At 41.1% G+C, this 19,179-nt stretch overlaps 1 protein-coding gene and 1 non-coding gene across 16 annotated transcripts in view; one reads left to right on the plus strand and one right to left on the minus strand.

The window, feature by feature from the left end:
* The window catches only part of R3hdm2 (R3H domain containing 2), a 120,996-nt gene that overhangs the window by 48,506 nt on the left and 53,311 nt on the right, over positions 1-19,179 (plus strand). For all 15 annotated transcript variants that reach the window (XM_031350119.1, XM_031350110.1, XM_031350111.1 and 12 more), the window contains one exon: positions 18,000-18,199. In XM_031350119.1, coding sequence (XP_031205979.1) covers positions 18,035-18,199 — 165 coding nt within the window. In that variant the 5' untranslated portion in view covers positions 18,000-18,034. Of the gene's footprint in view, positions 1-17,999; positions 18,200-19,179 lie in introns of those variants that run through there.
* Positions 2,256-2,383, minus strand: LOC116076601. The gene has a single exon (XR_004113008.1).

Genomic DNA, 19,179 nt, shown 5'->3' on the forward strand with positions numbered 1-19,179 from the left:
ATACAACCATGCCTGTTTTATCTCTCTTTCATCCAGTGTATACAACCACGCCTGTTTTATCTCTCTTTCATCCAGTGTATACAACCATGCCTGTTTTGACTTTTGTTCTTGTTTGATGTTTTGTTTTCAGACGGGGTCTGTGTGCCAGGCTGACTCTGTGTGCCAGGTGGCCTCGTCCTTAACCTCCATGCGCTTCCAAGCAGTGCTTCCTACCACTGTTCTGATTTACTTTCAGATCCTCGTGCCGTGGGGTCTTTGATTGTGATAGAGCCTATCTCCTTGCTCAGGTGGGCCATGGAAATGCAGCATTCACCCGAATCTTTTTTTTTTAAAGATTTATTTATTATATATAAGTACACTGTAGCTATCTTCAGACACACTAGAAGAGGGCATCAGATCTCATTACAGATGGTTGTGAGCCACCATGTGGTTGCTGGGATTTGAACTCAGGACCTTTGGAAGAGCAATCAGTGCTCTTAACCGCTGAGCCATCTCTCCACCTCCCCATCCCCCCAAATCACTCTTGAGTAGTCCCAGGTTCTTGTCTTAAAAGCTGTGAAGAATAACAAGCCAGGACAGTAGAGGAGCCAGAGCTTTCCTGAGGTAGAGAAGAAGTCTGGCCCCTGCCTCAGCCCTGTTTATGCCCAGTACTTGGGCCTGATTGGCTTATGTATGCAGACTAGGGGTTGTACTGAGAGCCTTCTGTTTTGCTGAATTGTGAATGGCTGTGGAGGAGTGTGGTTGAGTAGGAGATAATGCTTAGGAAGAGCCTGCCATCCAGATAAATTACTAGGAGGAGGAAGAACCAGGAAGTGAGGAGTTGGTGATCAGCTATTGTCAGCTTAAAAGCTGGTGGTCTTGTTATATTAATATGTCAGAGCCTTTTAAAATCTACAGCTCCTGCTCAGCATGTCGGCACACATTTAAATTTCAGCACTGAGGTAGAAGCAGAAAGACCTGTATGAGTTCCGGGCCCATCTGGTCTATATAGTGAACTCCAGGCCATAAGTGAGACCCCGTCTCAAACAATAAACCATTCACAGAGTCTTAGGTAAATCTATAAAGCATGAACTTTATTATACAGACTCTTTGCTCTCATGGCTCAATCTAATATTTATATGCAGAAGGGCTTCTGAGCTAAATTTAGAGCTTTGGAGCTAAATTTGGCAAGATCTGCAGTTTGGGGCCAGCAGTTGCACCCACTGCAGTGTTGACTGGTGAGCTGGTGCTGCTGGTTGGCGAGTGTTTCTCTTGAGGTCGGCCTAGAGCTTCTGCCCGCTCAGTAGTTTGTAACAGTTCTTCTTGGCCTTACTCCCGTCTCTGTCATTGGGACATTTGCCTCTGGTGTTCACCATGGAAAGGCACTCCCTCCTCTTCTGGTTAGGTGGTATGCTCATGCTATTCATCTTTCTCTGTGTATCTATGAGTGACATACTGTGTGTGGGGAGTCCTGAAAATACTACCATATTTCTAAAAAAAATTAAAAAACTGATTTGCAGGATGGGTGTTAGTACCTGGCATTGATCTAGAAGCTTTGTGTACATTAAGTATGTGCTGTGCCATTGAGATGCTTGGCTCTCCCTCCCCCAATCTAGAATTTTAAATGGACCAAATATCAAGTAAAAAAAATACTAAACTGTTCAACATCCTGTTCCCCTTTATCTTCCTTTAGTTTTATGCTATAACATATTTTAGGAGAGAGCCTAGCCTTTAATGGCTGAGCCATCTCACCAGCCCAATGTTATAACTTAGAGTCTTATTCTTTTTTTTTTTTTAGATGTATTTATTTATTTTATGTTTATGAGTACACTGTAGCTGTACAGATGGTTGTGAGCCATCATGTGGTTGCTGGGAATTGAACTCAGGACCTCTGCTTGTTCTGGCCCTGCTCGCTCCAGCCCAAAGATTTATTATTATATGTAAGTACACTGTAGCTGTCTTCAGACACCAGAAGAGGGTGTCAGATCTCATTATGGATGGTTAGCAGCCATCATGTGATTGCTGGGATTTGAACTCAGAACCTTTGGTCTTGAAGCCATCTCAGCTGAGCCATCTCACCAGCCCTAGAGTCTTATTCTTTTGTATCTTTTGAGGCCTTTCTCTTTTTGTATTGCTTGCTAACCTATCTTAGTGCATTGACAAGGGCCAGCAATGTGTGTAATACTCATAACAAAGAAACTCTGCCTGGAGCTTTTAATCTTTCTGTACCTTCTCTAGTGTGTATAGAGAAAAAAAGAGTTAATTTTTTTTTTTTTAAATGTTGGGTAGCACAGTGAGCCCTGTTGTTTTCTCCAGTAAGGGTTGCTCTCTCCACCTCTTTGTCTAGGAGGAGTGTATCAGCAAAGTCTTGCTTCATCAGACTCAGCCTTCTTGATCCTCCAGGAGTTAATTTTTTAAAAAGGGCAATGAACTGGAGAAAAGCAGGAAGTAGGTAAAAATGACAGCCGCCATCCTGACAGCCTGCATCCCAGTCCTCAGATCTACATAATGGAAGGAGATACATGCCGAGCATGTGCCCACCTGCATACACACAAAGAAATAGACAAAATGGAAAAGAAAGACTGATTTATAATAGAGAGAGAAAGCATACACGCAGCATTGGCCATGTAGGTTCTGAAAGTTTGAGACTCACTGTAAGGCCTGACATTGAACAGCTGAAAACATTAGTTCACTAAGAAACTGTGTAAAAGTACTTTTTAGGGCTTGTGAGATGGCTCAGTGGGGAAGAGCACCGACTGCTCTTCGGAAGGTCATGAGTTCAAATCCCAGCAACCACATGGTGGCTCACAACCACCCATAATGAGATCTGACGCCCTCATCTGGTGCGTCTGAAGACAGCTACAGTGTACTTACATATAATAAATAAATAAATCTAAAAAAAAAAAAAATTAAAAAAAAAAAAGTACTTTTTATTCTCCTGATGTAATTATCGTCTCCAAGGCTTCCTGCTTCTAACCTAGGCCTGGTCCTGCAAGCTTCTAGCCTCTCTACAATCGTATCTAGGCCTATAATGTTTTCAGCCTCTGAGTCTTACTACTGAATAAGCTTCCCCTTTCTTGTCTTTCTGAACGCTGACTGGCAAGTTCAGCTCTGTTCTGCCTCAAACTCCTCTCCAAGGTAACTGATTCAATCTGGTTTCTCTTGGGTTCTCCTGAATTGTTCTGCTTGGCCTCATACTGACTTTGGCAATCTGTTCTAATCTTCTGGGCCTTCTTATTCTCTGGCTCATTCTATCTTCACCTGTTTCAGGCTTGTTCTCTCTCTGCCACCTGTCTCTGTACAACTGTCCCAGTAAAACTGCCTCCTCTCTTTCCTCCTCCTCTGCCTGCACTGCTCCCTTAAGTAGTCTCCCTCTCTTCTCATGAGCGTTGGGAAGATCCTATTCTGTGAGATCATTCTTCACTTTGTCTGCCACTCAATTAAACATCACTTTCAAACATGGGTGATTCCTTCTACAAACTAACTTTACCTTTATTGTTTGGGATTAAAGGTGTAAGGCCTTCAGAGATGGCTAAGTGGTTACGAGCAGTGGTTGCTCTTCCAAAGGACCAGGGTTCAATTCCCAGGACTCACATGGCAGCTTACAACTGTCTGTAACTCCAGTTTCAGCGGATCTGACACCCTTATGTAAAATTAAATTAAAAAAGAATAAAAGAAAGAAAAGATATATAGGGCATGTCTGTATTCCAGTCAGACAGATTAAAGCTAAGAAGAGCTGAGCCACACCACAACTAGAAACAGGTTTTTTCAGTATATAACCTAATCTTGGGGTTCACAGTGTGATCAAATATCCTAGAATTGCTAATAAAGATATAGATTCAAAGGTGTTCATCACAGAATATTTTACCGTAAAATTGATAGCTGCCTCAATTCACAATATTGAGGAATGGTTAATAAATTATGGTCCATGTTTGTAACAAAAATTTTTTTTTTTAAGATTTATTTATTCATGTGTGTAAGTACACTGTCGCTCTTTTCAGACACACCAGAAGAGGGCTTTAGGTCCTATTACATTACAGGTGGTTGTGAGCCACCATATGGTTGTTGGGAATTGAACTCAGGACCTCTGGAAGGGCAGTCAGTGTTCTCATCCATCCACTGAGCCAGCTCACCAGCCCCCAGGATGTTTCTTTAGTTAAAGATAATTTAAACTGCTGTGGTATTTCACATGTATAATCTTAGCCCTGAAGAGGCTGAAACAAGAAGAGTGCTAGTTCAAGACCAATTTCATCTGTATAGTGGGGCCATAGCCAGCCTTGAATACATAAGATCCTGCCTTTTAAAAATTACAAGAAGTGGGCTGGAGAGATGGCTCAGCGGGGAAGAGCACTGAATGTTCTTCGGAAGGTCATGAGTTCAAATCCCAGCAACCACATGGTGGCTCACAACCACCCGTAATGAGATCTGATGCCCTCTTCTGGTGCATCTGAAGACAGCTACAGTGTACTTACATATAATAAATAAATAAATCTTTAAAAAAAAAAATTACAAGAAGTGGATGCAGTGCCTCATTCCAGTAATTTCAGCAGTTAGAAGGCCAAGACCTCTAGGTGGATACTATTAGTTTGAGGACAGTGTGGGTAACAGTGAATTCCAGGCCAGGCTGGAATACAGAATAAGACCCCGCCTCAAACAAACAAACATAACAAAACCCCAGACACAAAGAGCAATCAACATAATGTAATATGCCTGTAACTCCAATACTTAGGCTAAATAGTAGGTCATGAGTTCCTACTACTGAGTAAAAAGTTAAAGAAAAAAAATTAAATGGAAAATTGTTACAATTTCAGTATTTGGTAAAAATATTCTAGATGAGCCATATAATTAATATGCATATAATTAATAACATAAAAAATGCTGGATATGAAAACATCCAACATGGATTTCAATGATATATAAATATGGGAATAAAAACCAACTTATTCATCAATATGTTGCTATTAATAATGGCAGTAATAGCTGAATTACAGATTATGGTTGATTTCCATTGCATTTTCTGTACTTGTCTTTAAAATATAAGGAAACCTTAGCCGGGTATTATGCTTCATGTCTGTGATGCCAGGTTTGGGGAGGGTAAAGCAGGAGAAGTGCAAATTTGAGGTCAGCTTGAGCTTTATAGTGAGACCCTGCCTCAAGAACCCAAAGGGCAGTGGCAGTGGAGCACACATTTAACCCCAGCACTTGGGAGGCACAGGCAAGTGGATCTCTGTGAGTCTGAGGCCAGTCTGCTCTGTAGAGTAAGTTCAAAACAGCCAGGACAACTCTGTCTTGGGGGAAAAAATATACCCAACCAAATAAACCCAAAGGAGGAGGGAGGATCTTGCTTTCCTTTTTTAAAAATGGTTTTATTATACTTCTTAATTCTATGGATATGTGTGCGAGTGGGCATGTGCAGATGAGACAGCCAGCCCCTTGTCAGCTAGTCCTCTTCTGTCCTCACCATGCAGGGCCATGGATCCAGTCATCGCTGATGAAGTGACTCAGTGTAGTCTGGCCAGCCCTTCTTCTTGATTTTAAGTCAACATCTCTGCATATACATTTTTAGTGTTGAATTGAGATAAAGGAGATAGTCTGTGTAAATTGAGAGACCTGGAAAGAATAAGTAATACCTATGTCTTTTTTTTTTTTTTTTTTTTTTTTTTTTTTTTGAGACAGGCTTTCATTTTTGCCTTCAACTTTCCCTGAAATTCTGATCCTCCTGCCACAGCTCCCAGGTGTTACACTCACAGGTGCCCTGCCTGTGTAGTGCTGCAGTAGAGGAAGACCAGGCTTCCTGTGTGGGAGGCAAGGCCAGCAGCGAATCGGCTTAGCTGCATCTCTAGGCCTGCTGCCTCTGTCGCCTTTTTATTGTTGTAGAAAACGAGCTTCTGGTGTTCAGAGTTCTGGGCTCTCAGCTTGGGAGATAACATCATTCAGAAAACATCTTTTCATGTAGCTTCTTGTTCTGGTCTAAACAGCTCAAGATCTTTACAGATACATTTATATCCGTGCTTATGTGTTTGCATGCCCACCTGCCATCTGTACATGTGGGGTCAGGACAGTTTCCACCCCGTGGGTCAAGGGATTGAACTCAGGTTGTCAGCCTTGGTGCCAGAGGCACTATCTACTGAGCCTCCTCTCACTTACGCTCGTGATATTTAAAACAGCAGAATAAAGGAGATGCAGAGAGGTGACTTTACAGGAGCGGCCAGCCTGACCCTTAGGGGAGGAGAGGACTTGCAGACCTCTGACGAGATGTGCTGTGCAGCTGTGCACCCACATCACATACAATGATGCTGAGGGGAAAAAGGAGGCCAGCTTTGGCAGGGTTGCCTGGGTTCCCAGCTCTTGAGAGGTGAAGATGGCAGGATCAGAAGTTCAGGGTCATCCTCGCCAACATAGAACTTCAAAACCAGCATGGGCTACATGAGACCTTGTCTTAAAAATAAACAGGATAGCCAGGCGGTGGTGGCGCACGCCTTTAATCCCAGCACTTGGGAGGCAGAGGCAGGTGGATTTCTGAGTTCGAGGCCAGCCTGGTCTACAGAGCGAGTTCCAGGACAGCCAGGGCTATACAGAGGAACCCTGTCTCAAAAAAAAATAATAATAATAATAAAAATAAACAGGATAGAGAGAGGAAGAAAAATGTAGAGTGAACTGTTTAGTTTTCCTTTATGATAGTAATTAACTGTACAGAGAGCAGTAATGAATGCTTTTGCTATAACTTGCTTTTAATAGTTTTAATATAGTTACGACTCAAACAGTAGAATCTCTCCTTTTCTGGAGTTGTCTCCTTAAGAATTCTTGGTAAATTTTAGCTGGGTGTGGTGTCTGATACAGAAAAATTGGTGTGAGGGTGAAGCCATCCTGGGCTACACGATGAGTTCCAGACTAGCCTGGAATGTATTTCTGAGCAAGTCTCAGAAATATAAAAATAAAATTAAAATATCTTACAGAAATTTGAAACAAAAAAATTTTCTCGAGCCAGGCAGTGGTGGCACAAGCCTTTAATCCCAGCACTTGGCAGAGGCAGGCGGATTTCTGAGTTCGAGGCCAGCCTGCTCTACAGAGTGAGTTTCAGGACATCAAGGGCTACACAGAGAAACCCTGTCTCGAAAAACCAAAAAAAAAAAAAAAAAAAAAATTTCTCAGTTCCAAGAAATTCAGAACTTCTGCTTTTTGTTTCTTATGTTAATAAGTCTGTGTTCATCCTATGGAAATGAATGCTGCTAAAGGGATCCAGATCAATCCAGATGGGCATGTATGTAAGAACTTACATGCACTCACATGCTGGGTTTACTCACTTACATGCTGTTTTTCTCTGAGCAGTAATGGAGAGAAACTTCTCTTTTTTCTTCTTTCTCTTTTTGTTTTTCTTCTTTATACTTAAGAGAATGAACCTAGGGCCTTGCTTTGTTGACATGCTAAGCAAGCAGATCACTGATGGGCATCCTCAGCTGACATCCAGGACTTGTAACCTTTGCCTTTTTATTTCCAAATGCAGAGAGTGTCTTCATCTTGATAGGGAGGAAAGAAGGTGTAGGTGGTTGAGTTCAGAAGCTTGCTCCTGCTACTGACCACTGACTTCTGCCTCTGAAACTTACATGCATTCAGTAGCATATCTATTTTCCCCCGGGGGGGCTAATACTGCTCAGTACTGTAGTGTGACGGTGACGTTGGACAGTGGCAGGGACTCGTTCCAGTCAGCTGGATGTGATGCTCAGTAAATTAGGTATGTGTGTACTAATGCCTTTAGTGACCTCAAAGGCCAGAAGAAGGTGTTGGATCCCCCTGGAACTGGAGTGACATTGTGTCGTAAGTCCTAGAAAATAAACCCAGGTCCCCTGGAAGAGTAGCAAGTGCTCTTAACTGCAGAGCCATGTCTCCAGCTCCTAATTCAGTGTTTCTTTTCATTTTTCTTTTTTCTTCTCTTTTCTTTCTTTCTTTCCTTCTTTCTTTCTTTCTTCCTTTCTTTCTTTCTTTCTTTTTCTTGGTTTTTCACGACAGGGTTTCTTTGTGTAGCCCTGGCTGTCCTGGAACTCACTCTGTAGACCAGGCTGGTCTCAAATTCAGAAATCCGCCTATCTCTGCCTCCCAAGTGCTGGGGTCAAAGGCGTGCGCCACCACTGTCCAGCGCTGATTTAGTATTTCAACTTGGAGTACGTTTATTATGAGATAACCCTATTGTATTTTTTTTTTATTATTATTTATTTATTTTTCAAGACAGGGTTTCTCAATGTAGCCCTGGCTGTTCTGGACCTCACTCTGGCCTCCAATTTAGAAATCTGCCTGCCTCTGCATCCCAAGTTTTAGGATTAAAGGCATGCGCCACCACCGTAATCTGAGGAGTATTTCTACATTTTTGTATGTTCCTTAAATATCAGTCAGAAGAATAACTAGATTATCTTAATATAATCTTTGTGCCAAGATAATCTTTTGCTTTTATAACAATATTGGTGTACTTGATATTATTGGAGTCTATACTGAAAAACTGCTAAAATAGGGACTGGAGAGAAACTTGCTGCTCTCACAGAGGACCCATATTTGGTTCTTAGCACTCATGTCTAAAACTCTAGTTACAAGGGCTATGATGTTCTCTTCTGCCTCTGAGAGAGCCTGTACTCTTGAACACATATACCTCACTCACACATAATTAAAACTAAAATAAAGCTTTCTACACAATAGTTAAAATAAGACTGGAGAAATAGTTTCGTTGACAAAGATGTTAACACATTAGCACCAGAACACAAGTTAGATCTCCATCACTCAGGTAAGAGCTGGTGAAATGCTCACATTCACACCTGCTGCCTCAGGGCTGGAGAGCAGACACAGGAGCAGATCTGGGCCTTACTGACTGAACTGAATTGAATTTGTGAAGTCCAGGCTCAGAGAGACCCTGACACAAAAACAAACACAAAAACGTGGCAAACAACTAGGAATACATCTTATGTCAACCTCTGGCTTCAGCATGCATATACATACGTGTGTTCCTATACATGCATGCACACAAACAAGTGCATATGCACAAAAGGTGTTAAAATAGGAAGATTAGTATTTTAATTAAATAAAATTAAATTTAAAAAGTTAAATAAAAATTAATACCTGCTTTACTATACAGTGTTTAGTTAAAGAACACATAAAGAGCAGTGTGAACTTGCTGAAAATCCATAAGTTCCAGCTAATTTTAACCCTGACCTGATTCTGTCTAGTTCTCAGCACTCTCGCACTCTGAGATATTTCATCAATTATTGGTGAATGGCATCTAAGAAACAGGAATCCCTTATATAATATGCCAGGTGAATCATAAACTGTAAGTGTATGCCAGTGAGAGATTTTGGTTTGGCCTGCCTGCCTGCCTGTCTCTCTGCCTGCCTGCCTGCCTTCCTTCTTTTCCTCCTTCCCTCCTTCTCATGCGATGTTTGCAGGTAAAGGAGAAGGGATGGAGTCATATGAAATGTGAAGAACAAATACATTATTTCAGCATTGGGAACAGCAGTTTTTGTTTTTTCCCTTTAAAGTAATGGAGGGTGATGTAGATGGGATATACAGAAAAAAATGACAGATGTAATAGAATTCTGAGGACTATAAGAACTGTGTTTGAGAATATGACAATAAAGGCTTTAGGAGGAACCTTCAGTTGGAGGCCAGCCTGGTCTACAGAGTGAGTTCCAGGCCAGCCAGGGCTACACAGAGAAACCCTGTCTCAACCACCCCCCCCACACACACACACAAAAGATATGTCAGTTTCCATACTTGTTACATTTAGGAAAAAAAAAAACTTAAAGTCAGTAGTCCTAAGTTTTATCTTCACGTTGGTTTTCTGACCCATTAGATGCCTAGAATTCTATCCTGAAACTGAGCAAGGAAGAAGTGTTCAGGGAACTCCAGTGTTGCTTCCACAGTGGCACTGCCATTGCTGGTCATCTCTCCTGCCCCACGCTGAGCTGTTAGCATGCTAAAATGGCAGTATTGCTTATTTATCTGCAAAGACCATTGCTCAACATTTGCAGCAGTGTCTGTGGAAACTGGTTCTATTTAAGATGGGAGGGTAAGCTCATTTTTTGGCTCTTGGTGATAGAGACTGTTGCCATGGAGCCCTGAATCAGATTGGCTGACCTAAGGGCCAATGAAAAGATAGAACATAAAACATACCATCATTTAACCTTGAAGAATTCCTTTATTTGGTGATTTATAACATTAGTATTGACAGAATATAGAGCCATGAAATAAGAGGTTTCAAAAATGAAAGGTGCTTTTCTCAAAACTTGTTGTTAAATCTGAAAATTTTCAATGTTACTCAATTTGGAGATGAAGGCCTTAGCTCCTATTTGTAAATTGCACTCCTGCTACAGCCAGGTGGGCATGTGATAGGGCTGTGTGGTTTGGTTTTTCGAGAGAGTTTCTCTGTGTAACAACTCTGACTGTCTTGGAACTTGCTCTGTAAACCAAGCTGTCCTCCGACTCACAGAGATCCACCTGGCTCCAGGTGCTGGGACTAAAGAGGTGCCCCTCACACCCAGCTGACAAGTCTTAATTCTAGACATGGCCATGATAGGTTAGAAATGATTTGTCTCTTTATACACTGTAATTTTGCTACTGTTATGAGTCATAAGGTCAATATTTGTGTTTTTTCGATGGTCTTAGACCAAAATCAACTTGGGAAGAAAAAGATTTATTTCATTTTTCTGCTTTCAGTTATCATCTAGAAAAATTGGTCAGGAACGCAAACAGGCCAGGACCTGGATTCAAAAACTGAAGCGAAAGGCATGGAGGAGGGCTGTTTTCTGACTTGCTCGCTGTGGCCTGCTCAGCCTGCTTTTCTATGAACCGCAGGACCCCTGCCCAGGAATGGCTCTGCTCACAGTGAGCTGGGCCCTCTGTGTCATTAGTGATATCCCACAAGCTTGCCTACAAGCCAATCTTATGGGGGGATTTTCTCAATTGAAGTTCTCTCTTCCCTTATGACTCTAGCCTTTGTCAAGTTTACATAATAACTAACCAGCACACTCACAAGCTAAAAAAAAATAAATAAATAAAAATAAAAATCACGAGAAATGGACATAGATTGGAGACTTTATAAACTTAGCCTTTAAGTCTTCAAATAATAGCCTGCATTGACAAAAAAGAAGAAAAGGCCTTAAATCTCGGTACCTTTCTATTCAATACCTCAGTAGGTAAGAATTCAAGTGCATAAAGCAGTGGGCCCAGAATTCTAGAACTTTCCTCAGTGCTCAGTTACTTTGGAGCACTTAGAACTCGGTTAAGGGATCAGAGTATACACTAAAATCTTGAATTCCCCTCTAATGTTGTCTTCTCTAACCTTTAGTTTTCTCATCTGAAAAATATCCTAGGAAAGAGTTAGTTATGTTATAGTAATATAATCTTTTTAGTAATAATCAATAGAAGGGCTGAGAGGTGGCTCAGTAGTTAAGAACACTGGTTGCTCTTCCAGAGGTCCTGAGGTTGATTCCCAGCAACCACATGGTGCCTCACAACCATCTGTAATGGGATCCAGTACTACTCTCTTGTAATGTGTCTGTGATGCCTTACTAATATACACAAAATAAATATTTTTTTAAAAAATGAAAATATTAAAGTCATAGAACAAATGTAGGCTTTGCTTTGTTTTGTTATTTTAAAAATGTAAAAATGTAAGAGAGAGGGCTTTTGTAGAAGACCTGCGTTCAGTTCCTAGCACCCATGTGAGGTGGCTCACAACCACCTGTACTCCAGCTCCAGGGGATCAGACACCTTTGGGCTCCTCGGGCACCTGTACCCACACACACATACACAGAATTTTTAAAATTAGTTTAAAAAAAAGAAAAGAAAATCTTTTAAAAAGTCAATGTAGACATTGAAACAGTGTGGATATTGAAGTCAGACAGCATTGAGGTTCTAGTCTCTTTCTTCCACTTATGATGTCCCTGATCAGGCCCGATCAGTCCGCTTAGCTGTGCTCGGTAGGTAAGAATTCAAGTGCATAAAGCAGCAGGCCCATAATCCTGCTCAATTAGTATGGACATCATTTTCTTTCCTAATTCTGTCAGAAAACAGAAGAGTTTACTAGGTGTGGTAGTACACACCTTTATTTCAGTATTCAGAAAGCAGAGGCAGGTAGCTCTCTATGAGTTCAAAGCTGGCCTAATCTATATAGCAAGTTCCAAACCAGCAGGGCTCTGAAGTATACTTTATTCCTCTCAACCCCAAAGAAAGAAAATAGAAAGAGAAAGGAAGAAAGAAAATAAGAGGCTGGGTGCATGAACCTCTACTATTTTATTATTTTAATATCTTTCATTTATTCTCTATCAATTTCAGACATGTATGCAATGTATCTTAATCATCTTCACCCCAACTCCCCTCTCTCATTCTACCATGAAAATCCCCAACATGTTGTCTTTCCACCTTCTTGTCCTCTACTCTCCCCTCCCTACTTGGGGACCTCCTTAGTCCAGTTAGTGCTGCCTGCTAGAGTGCTTGACTGCCCTTGCTGGCTTGGTCTTTTGTATGTTTCACTCAGGTAATCACAACAGAGATGAGCTTGTAGTGCAGGTACCATGCTGTGTCCTCAAGGCAGCATTTCATAGCACCACCACCTGGATCTCACCTTCCTCCCCTGACCCTGTGGGAGAATTGGTAGAGGTGTTCCATTTAGGGCTGAGCACTCTGTTGGGTGTAGAGTTACAGATTGTTATAAACTGTCATATGTGAGCTGCCATGTAGGTGCTGGGAATTGAACCTGGGTCCTCTAGAAGAGTAACTGGTACTCTTTACCATCTCTCTGGCCCAAAAATAAATCTTAATGGGCACTGACAGCTCCTCATTGATTTGATATTTACATAGAGCTTTGCAGCAAAAACTTCCTGCTCTTCCTCAGTTCAATTCCCAGCAACCACAAGGTGGCTTACAACCATCTGTAATGGAATGATGCCCTCTTCTAGTGTCTGAAGAGAGCAACAGTGTACTCAGGTATATATATATATATATATATATATATATATATATATATATATATATATATATCTTAAAAAACCAAAAAGAATAAAAAACATTACTGCAAACAAAATAGTGTTTTTGTTTGTTTGTTTGTTTTGGGTTTGGTTGCTTTTGTTTTGGAGACGGTTTCACTCTGTAGCCCAGATGGGCCTGAAACTCATGCCAGCTGTGTTGTCCTAACCTCGCAAGTGTTATAGGAATGAGACATCACATCCAGCAAGATTGACTCGTTCTGTTAACTCATGAAAGGTCCCATAGTTTTGCTTATTAGTCATTATCTGCCTTGCTCTTACTCCAAATTCTTAAAGCAACTACTTTCTGACCTAATCACCATAGATTAATTTTACTTACATTTTTCCTCAGTTTTCCTTTAGATTTAAATTTATTATTTGTGTTATAAATTTAGATTATTTTATTTTTTAGTGTTTCACCTGAATGTGCATGTGTATGTGTGTATATATACATGGCACCATGTCAAAGAGGGTATCCGATCTCCTGGAAATGGAGTTACATATGGTTGTAAGCCACTGTATGGATGCTGGGAACTGAGCCTGAGTGTTCTGTAAACATAACAAGTACTCTTTCCTGCTGAGCCATTTTCCAGCCCCTCCCTTACTTGTGTTTTCTGAGACTGGGTCTCACAGCACAGCTCAGGTTTATGTTTCTTCTTTATCAACCTGTTGCTCTGAGATTATAGTTAGATGCTTAGCTTAGTTTATTCTTGAGCTGCATAAAATTACGGGGACAGAGTCCTGGTTTCTTTTACAGATTTGAAAGACTAATTCTTTCATAGTATTTTCAAAAGACTAAAGACATAGGTCACAACAAAACACCTTGTTCATGCCTATGTTTTGTTGATGTTTGTATGTTGTTATGTGGGTTCTGAGGATTGAAATCAGAACTTACACTGTAAGTATTTACATTCGCTAAGCCATGCTGTGTTTCTGCCCCTGTTCTTTTATTTTTAGCCTTTTTTAAAAAGTTAATAAATTGACTACCCTTAAGCTGTACCTTTCACTACCCCCAAGATTTAGTACTAGGAATTCTTATTTCTCAAGCGTATGCAGAGACTTCTACATTGAATTACAGGGCTGGGGAGATGGCTCAGTGGTTAAGAGCACTGGCTGCTTGCTCTTTCAGAGGTCCTGAGTTGAATTCCCAGCAACCACATGGTGGCTCACAACCATCTGTAATGGGATCTGATGCCTTCTTCTGATATGTCTGAAGACAGCTACAGTGTACTCATATAAAATAAATAAATAAATCTTAAAAAAAAACAATTACAGGACAAAATTACCTTCATTAAAGGTTATTTTGGAGAGTAAAAGAATGTCTTACCCTAAGAAATAGTTTTATTGAAGATACTGAGAGAAATATTTTACAAAATTAAACCAGGCACATACTTATAATCACGGCACTCAGGAGGCTGACAATGAAAACTGCTGCAAGTTCAAGACCAGCCCGGGCAAGAGAAAGCAGGGCCATGGGCAGGTACAATGCTGCCCCTGTAATTGTAGCACTCAGGTAGTGGGGCAGGTCATCCATGTCTTCTTTCAAAAGGAGACAAACAATAAAAGCCACCCACAGGTGGTAGGAGAAGGGAAGAGATAGGTCATGACCCTCAAGTTAGGAACTCTCTGACCTCAGATCCGTCATGACTAGCACATCCTGTATCCTCATTGTGTTTGTTTGTGTGTGCACCCACACACACAGCAGGGCAAGATTTTTATTATCTTTGAAGCAATGAGCACGCGTGGGAAATGTTAAGGACTGAAATATGGTAGTTGAAGACTTGACTTTAATCCCAGCACTTGGGAGGCAGAGGCAGGCAGATTTCTGAGTTCGAGGCTAGCCTGGTCTACAGAGTAGTTCCAGGGCTACACAGAGAAACCCTGTCTCGAAAAACAAAACAAACAAAACAAAACAAAACAAAAAAAACCAACCCAACAACAGCAACCAAAGAAAGGAGCAAGGAATGCTTAAATAAGGAAATAAGATAAAACTTTTTTGTGAGGGGTTGACATGGAATGATGGTTTTTCTTGTTCAGCATATGCATGTCCTGCTCTGGAGCTGCTGCACTCCCTATTGGCTGTCCAGTGCCAGCAGGATAGCCATTCTCAATAAGATTTTATTAGTATATGTAAGTGAATGGTTTTCATAGTTGCTCTTTATATTGTGTGTCATCAGACAAGACAGTTATTTAATAAATGTGAGGAATACAGAAATAGCTGTTGGCAGCATTACTTAATGGTGTGGTTTTTTAGCTACTTAAGTTGGATATTCATCTACATTCCCAAAATAGTTTTTAGAGGTTTGTGTTGTTCTGTTTTGTCCTGGAAAATACATGAATGCCTGTTTTTACAAAAGTGACTGTGCAGTCACTTGGACTAGAACAATGAGGACAGTGCATGACCTTCCAGTAAAGGGTATTTGAAGACTTAAAAATGTATGTTGTTGTTGTTGTTGTTGTTGTTGTTGTTGTTGTTTTGAGACAGAGTCTCACTGAGAGTCTCACTGACTATTCTGGAACTTATTATGTAGACTTGACTAGAATCAAACTCACAGAGATCTGCCTTGAGTGCTGGGTTTAAAGTCATATGCCACTAATGTCCAGCCCTGTGCTTGTTTTTTATTACTGGCATAGAAAGCTAAATTGAGGCTGATAGGAGCAAATAACAGAAAGATGAATTTTGTCCACTTTTTAAGGAAAGTTTTCTCAAAGGGAATAGTTTATGTTTGAAGGTAAATACTTTGACTTTGCAGAAGGTGAGTTAAGCCAACTGCCAGCCCTCCGTGCTGAGTTTTACTAGAACTTCAGAGACTTACCTGACAGGATAGGGTATACTCATCCAGGGCCAGCAAGATGGTTCAGTAGTCTCAGTAGGAAAAGGCACTTCACAATACATTTTTTTAAATTTTAAAGTTGATCATGTGTAAATATGATATGATATAAACAGATAGATAAAATCTCATTTATAGCCAATGATCAAGAAACACCTTGAGGGTTATAACTCTTTCTATAGAAGCCTGTAACAGTACATATAATATATATATATATATATATATATATATATATATATATATATAATATAAACACTTTTATTTTACCCATCTAGATGAGATTGGGCATATTCAAGGTGGTATGACCATAAACAGTACCTTCCTTCCCCCCCCATCTCGCTCATCTTAAACTTAAAGGTTCAAGAAACCCCCCCACCCTCAGCCTCCAGCCTCCCTGGTGCCGAGGATACAGAGACACCATAGTGAGTAGCTGGTAACCATTTATTTTCTGAGACGGGGGTCTATCTTTGCCTTCCTGCTGTCCTGGGGACAACTACAACTAGCTGTGTAGAGCAAGCTGGCCTCTGCCTTTCAAGTGCTGGGATTGTAGGTGTGAACCACTACACCCAGCATCAAGGAGAACTTTTTTGTTCCTAGGCAAACTAGGTCTCTGAACAGCTGTGCAAGCAGACAAGCAGCAATCTCGCAGGGGGCCTAACTTATATTGGATCAGGCTACCTGTGCTTCTTGACAGCCTTTGCTGTCTGGCCTTTTACACTGTTTGAAAGATAAGAAACGGACCAGTTGACAACTGTGAAGCATTGCTGAGCATTTGTTCATTTAGTTCAAACTGTACAGCTGCACTGGGAGTGTGAGTGGGTTAGGGAAAAAAGAAACTACTCAGAATCAAAATCTGCTTCATAAGGAAGAGCTAAGTGGCTGACCTCAGCAGTTAAGGACATAGATCTGTTTGTAGAGCACCAGCTTAGATAAAGTTGGGAATCTATAGGAATCCAGTATTTCCCAGGCAGTGACAGTAAGTGATAAGATATCACCCCAGGCGTTTGTAATCCGGGTTGTTGGAAGGCTGTTGATTGAGTGAACCCTAATAGTGAACAGCAAAACAAACTAAGATCCTCTCCCACTGCAGGAAGGTCTTAAGTCTGGAGGACACAGGGCTAGAAAGATCTTCTCTCCATGCTTACCTTAAACTGCTTAAAAGACACAGTGTAAGATACTGTAACTTGTAAAATTTAGCTGCTTTTTGATAGTATGTAGCTTGAAACTGGTAAGGATTTTGTAGTTTGTAGTAGTTATGGCAGTTCTCCCTTTTGTTAAAGAAGGATATTTCATTTGGTAAGTAGAGCTTTATGATACATTTTTTTCTTCTCGAGAGAGAATCTAGTGATTTAAATAATATAGCTGGAAATATGAGCACATTTCTATAGGTAACAGCATATAAAGTGCCAAGAGAACTCAGAACTCATCCTAAATTGCTTTAGAACTGAACTCTGGTGAATCTCAAAATAATTTTGCTGAGGAAAATTGTCTAGATAGTGCAGTTTCATTTCTGTGAAACTTGGGAAAATATTGATGTTGCTTAGTGGTGAACTATATGCTTAGCACTGGTGAGGCCTGGGTTTGGTCCATAGCACCCCATTGCCAGCATCTAGAAAAGACAGATTAATTTGAAGTGACAGAAAGCAGACCAGATCTGGCTGGGGTGAAGGAAAGAGAGGGAGAGCTGTGAGAGGAGCATGAATAACAGTAGCAGTGCTTATGTCGTCCTGAAGGGCTCGCAGGTGTGCTACAATACGGACAGTGCTTACTGCCTCCCTGGTCCTGAGGGGTTCACAGATGTGTTAATATTACAACTCATCAAATTTACATTTTAATTCATGTAGGTGTCTAGACATGATAGCACATGCTTGTAAGTAACTCCAGCACTTAAAAGGCAGATCTCTGTGAGGAGTTCCAGGACAGCCTGGTGTACAAAGTTCCAGAACAGCCAGGGCAGCCTACATAGTGTGACCTTGTCTTAGGAAAACAGAAAATAAAAGCATAAATAAAAATGAATGAATGAATAAAAGAAATTAATCCAAGGGCAGCGTTTACCAGAGGACTTTTTTCTAGGTTGTAGGAAGACTCTTGGCAGTGTGTGGGTCTGTGTGCGTGTTTTAAAAGCAAGTCTTGTGTGTGCATCCAAAGCTGTAACTCTCATTACTCGCCTTTCCTGTTTCTGCAGAAATCCATAGAAGCTGCTGTACCCTGCTGCAGAACATGTCTAACAGTAACACTACTCAGGAGACTCTGGAAATAATGAAAGAATCAGAAAAAAAACTGGTGGAAGAATCTGTAAACAAAAATAAGTTTATATCTAAAACGCCAAGTAAGGAAGAAGTCGAGAAGGAGGGTGAAGAGAACGGCCTGCGTCAAGAGACACAGGTAAGGGTTAAGTGTGCCATGTTCACAATCCTTGACACAGAGAGCTGTCAGGATCTGCTGGTGACTGATGTCACCTCTCCCCAGCTTCTCCCAGAGCCAGGCACAGCGGTGCACTTGTGTTCTAGTATGCTTGTCTGTTGCTGTGGGAAAACACTGACGAGAAGCAGTTGGGGAGGAAAGGGTTCATTTAGCTCACAGGTCATGGTTTCTTTTCCAGGGAGGCCAGAGCAGGGGCTCACACAGAAACCATGGAATCATTATAGAAGGCTGCTTCCTGGCTAGCTTTCTTATATAAAGCCCAGGCCCACCTGCCTAGGAATGCCACCATCCAGGGTGCTGGGCCTTCCTACATCAATTAGCAATTAAGAAAGCGCCTTTAATGCCAGCGCTGGGAAGGCAGAGGCATCTGGAGGTCTATATAGAGAGTTTCAGGACTAGCAGGGCTACACAAAGAAATACTGTCTGGGAAAAACCAAAGACAAAACAGAAAAGAAGAAAAGAAAGAAAAGCAAGTTCCTCACACATATGGCCACAGATCAGTCTGATTAAGGTAATTCTTCAATTAATGTTGCCTCTTCCCAAGTGATTGTAGGTTTGCGTCAGTTGACAGCTGATGCCCACTGTAATGGCTTGCAGCAAGTGCAGGGCCAGGCTACCTGCCTTTTTAGTCAGAGTCCAAGATGAAGCCCGAGAAGACAATGAAACCCCACCCTCTTGGACTTGAGCAGCTCACTGGTTCTCACTTCAGTTGCTGCACTTTGCTCTGTATTGAAGAAGGGAAGTTCCACAACTTTCTTGAGGCACATTGTTAGAGACTCATTTTAGTATAATTTGGATTGCTTCCTTCTATACAAAGGAATAGATTCTAAAATGGTTTATGAAAAACAGTAACATCACCTACCATAAACTGTATATCTTAGTCAGGGTTTCTATTCCTGCACAACATCATGACCAAGAAACAAGTTGGGGAGGAAAGGGTT

This window comes from Mastomys coucha, unplaced genomic scaffold (genome assembly GCF_008632895.1).
Source record: "Mastomys coucha isolate ucsf_1 unplaced genomic scaffold, UCSF_Mcou_1 pScaffold4, whole genome shotgun sequence".
NCBI lineage: Eukaryota > Metazoa > Chordata > Mammalia > Rodentia > Muridae > Mastomys > Mastomys coucha.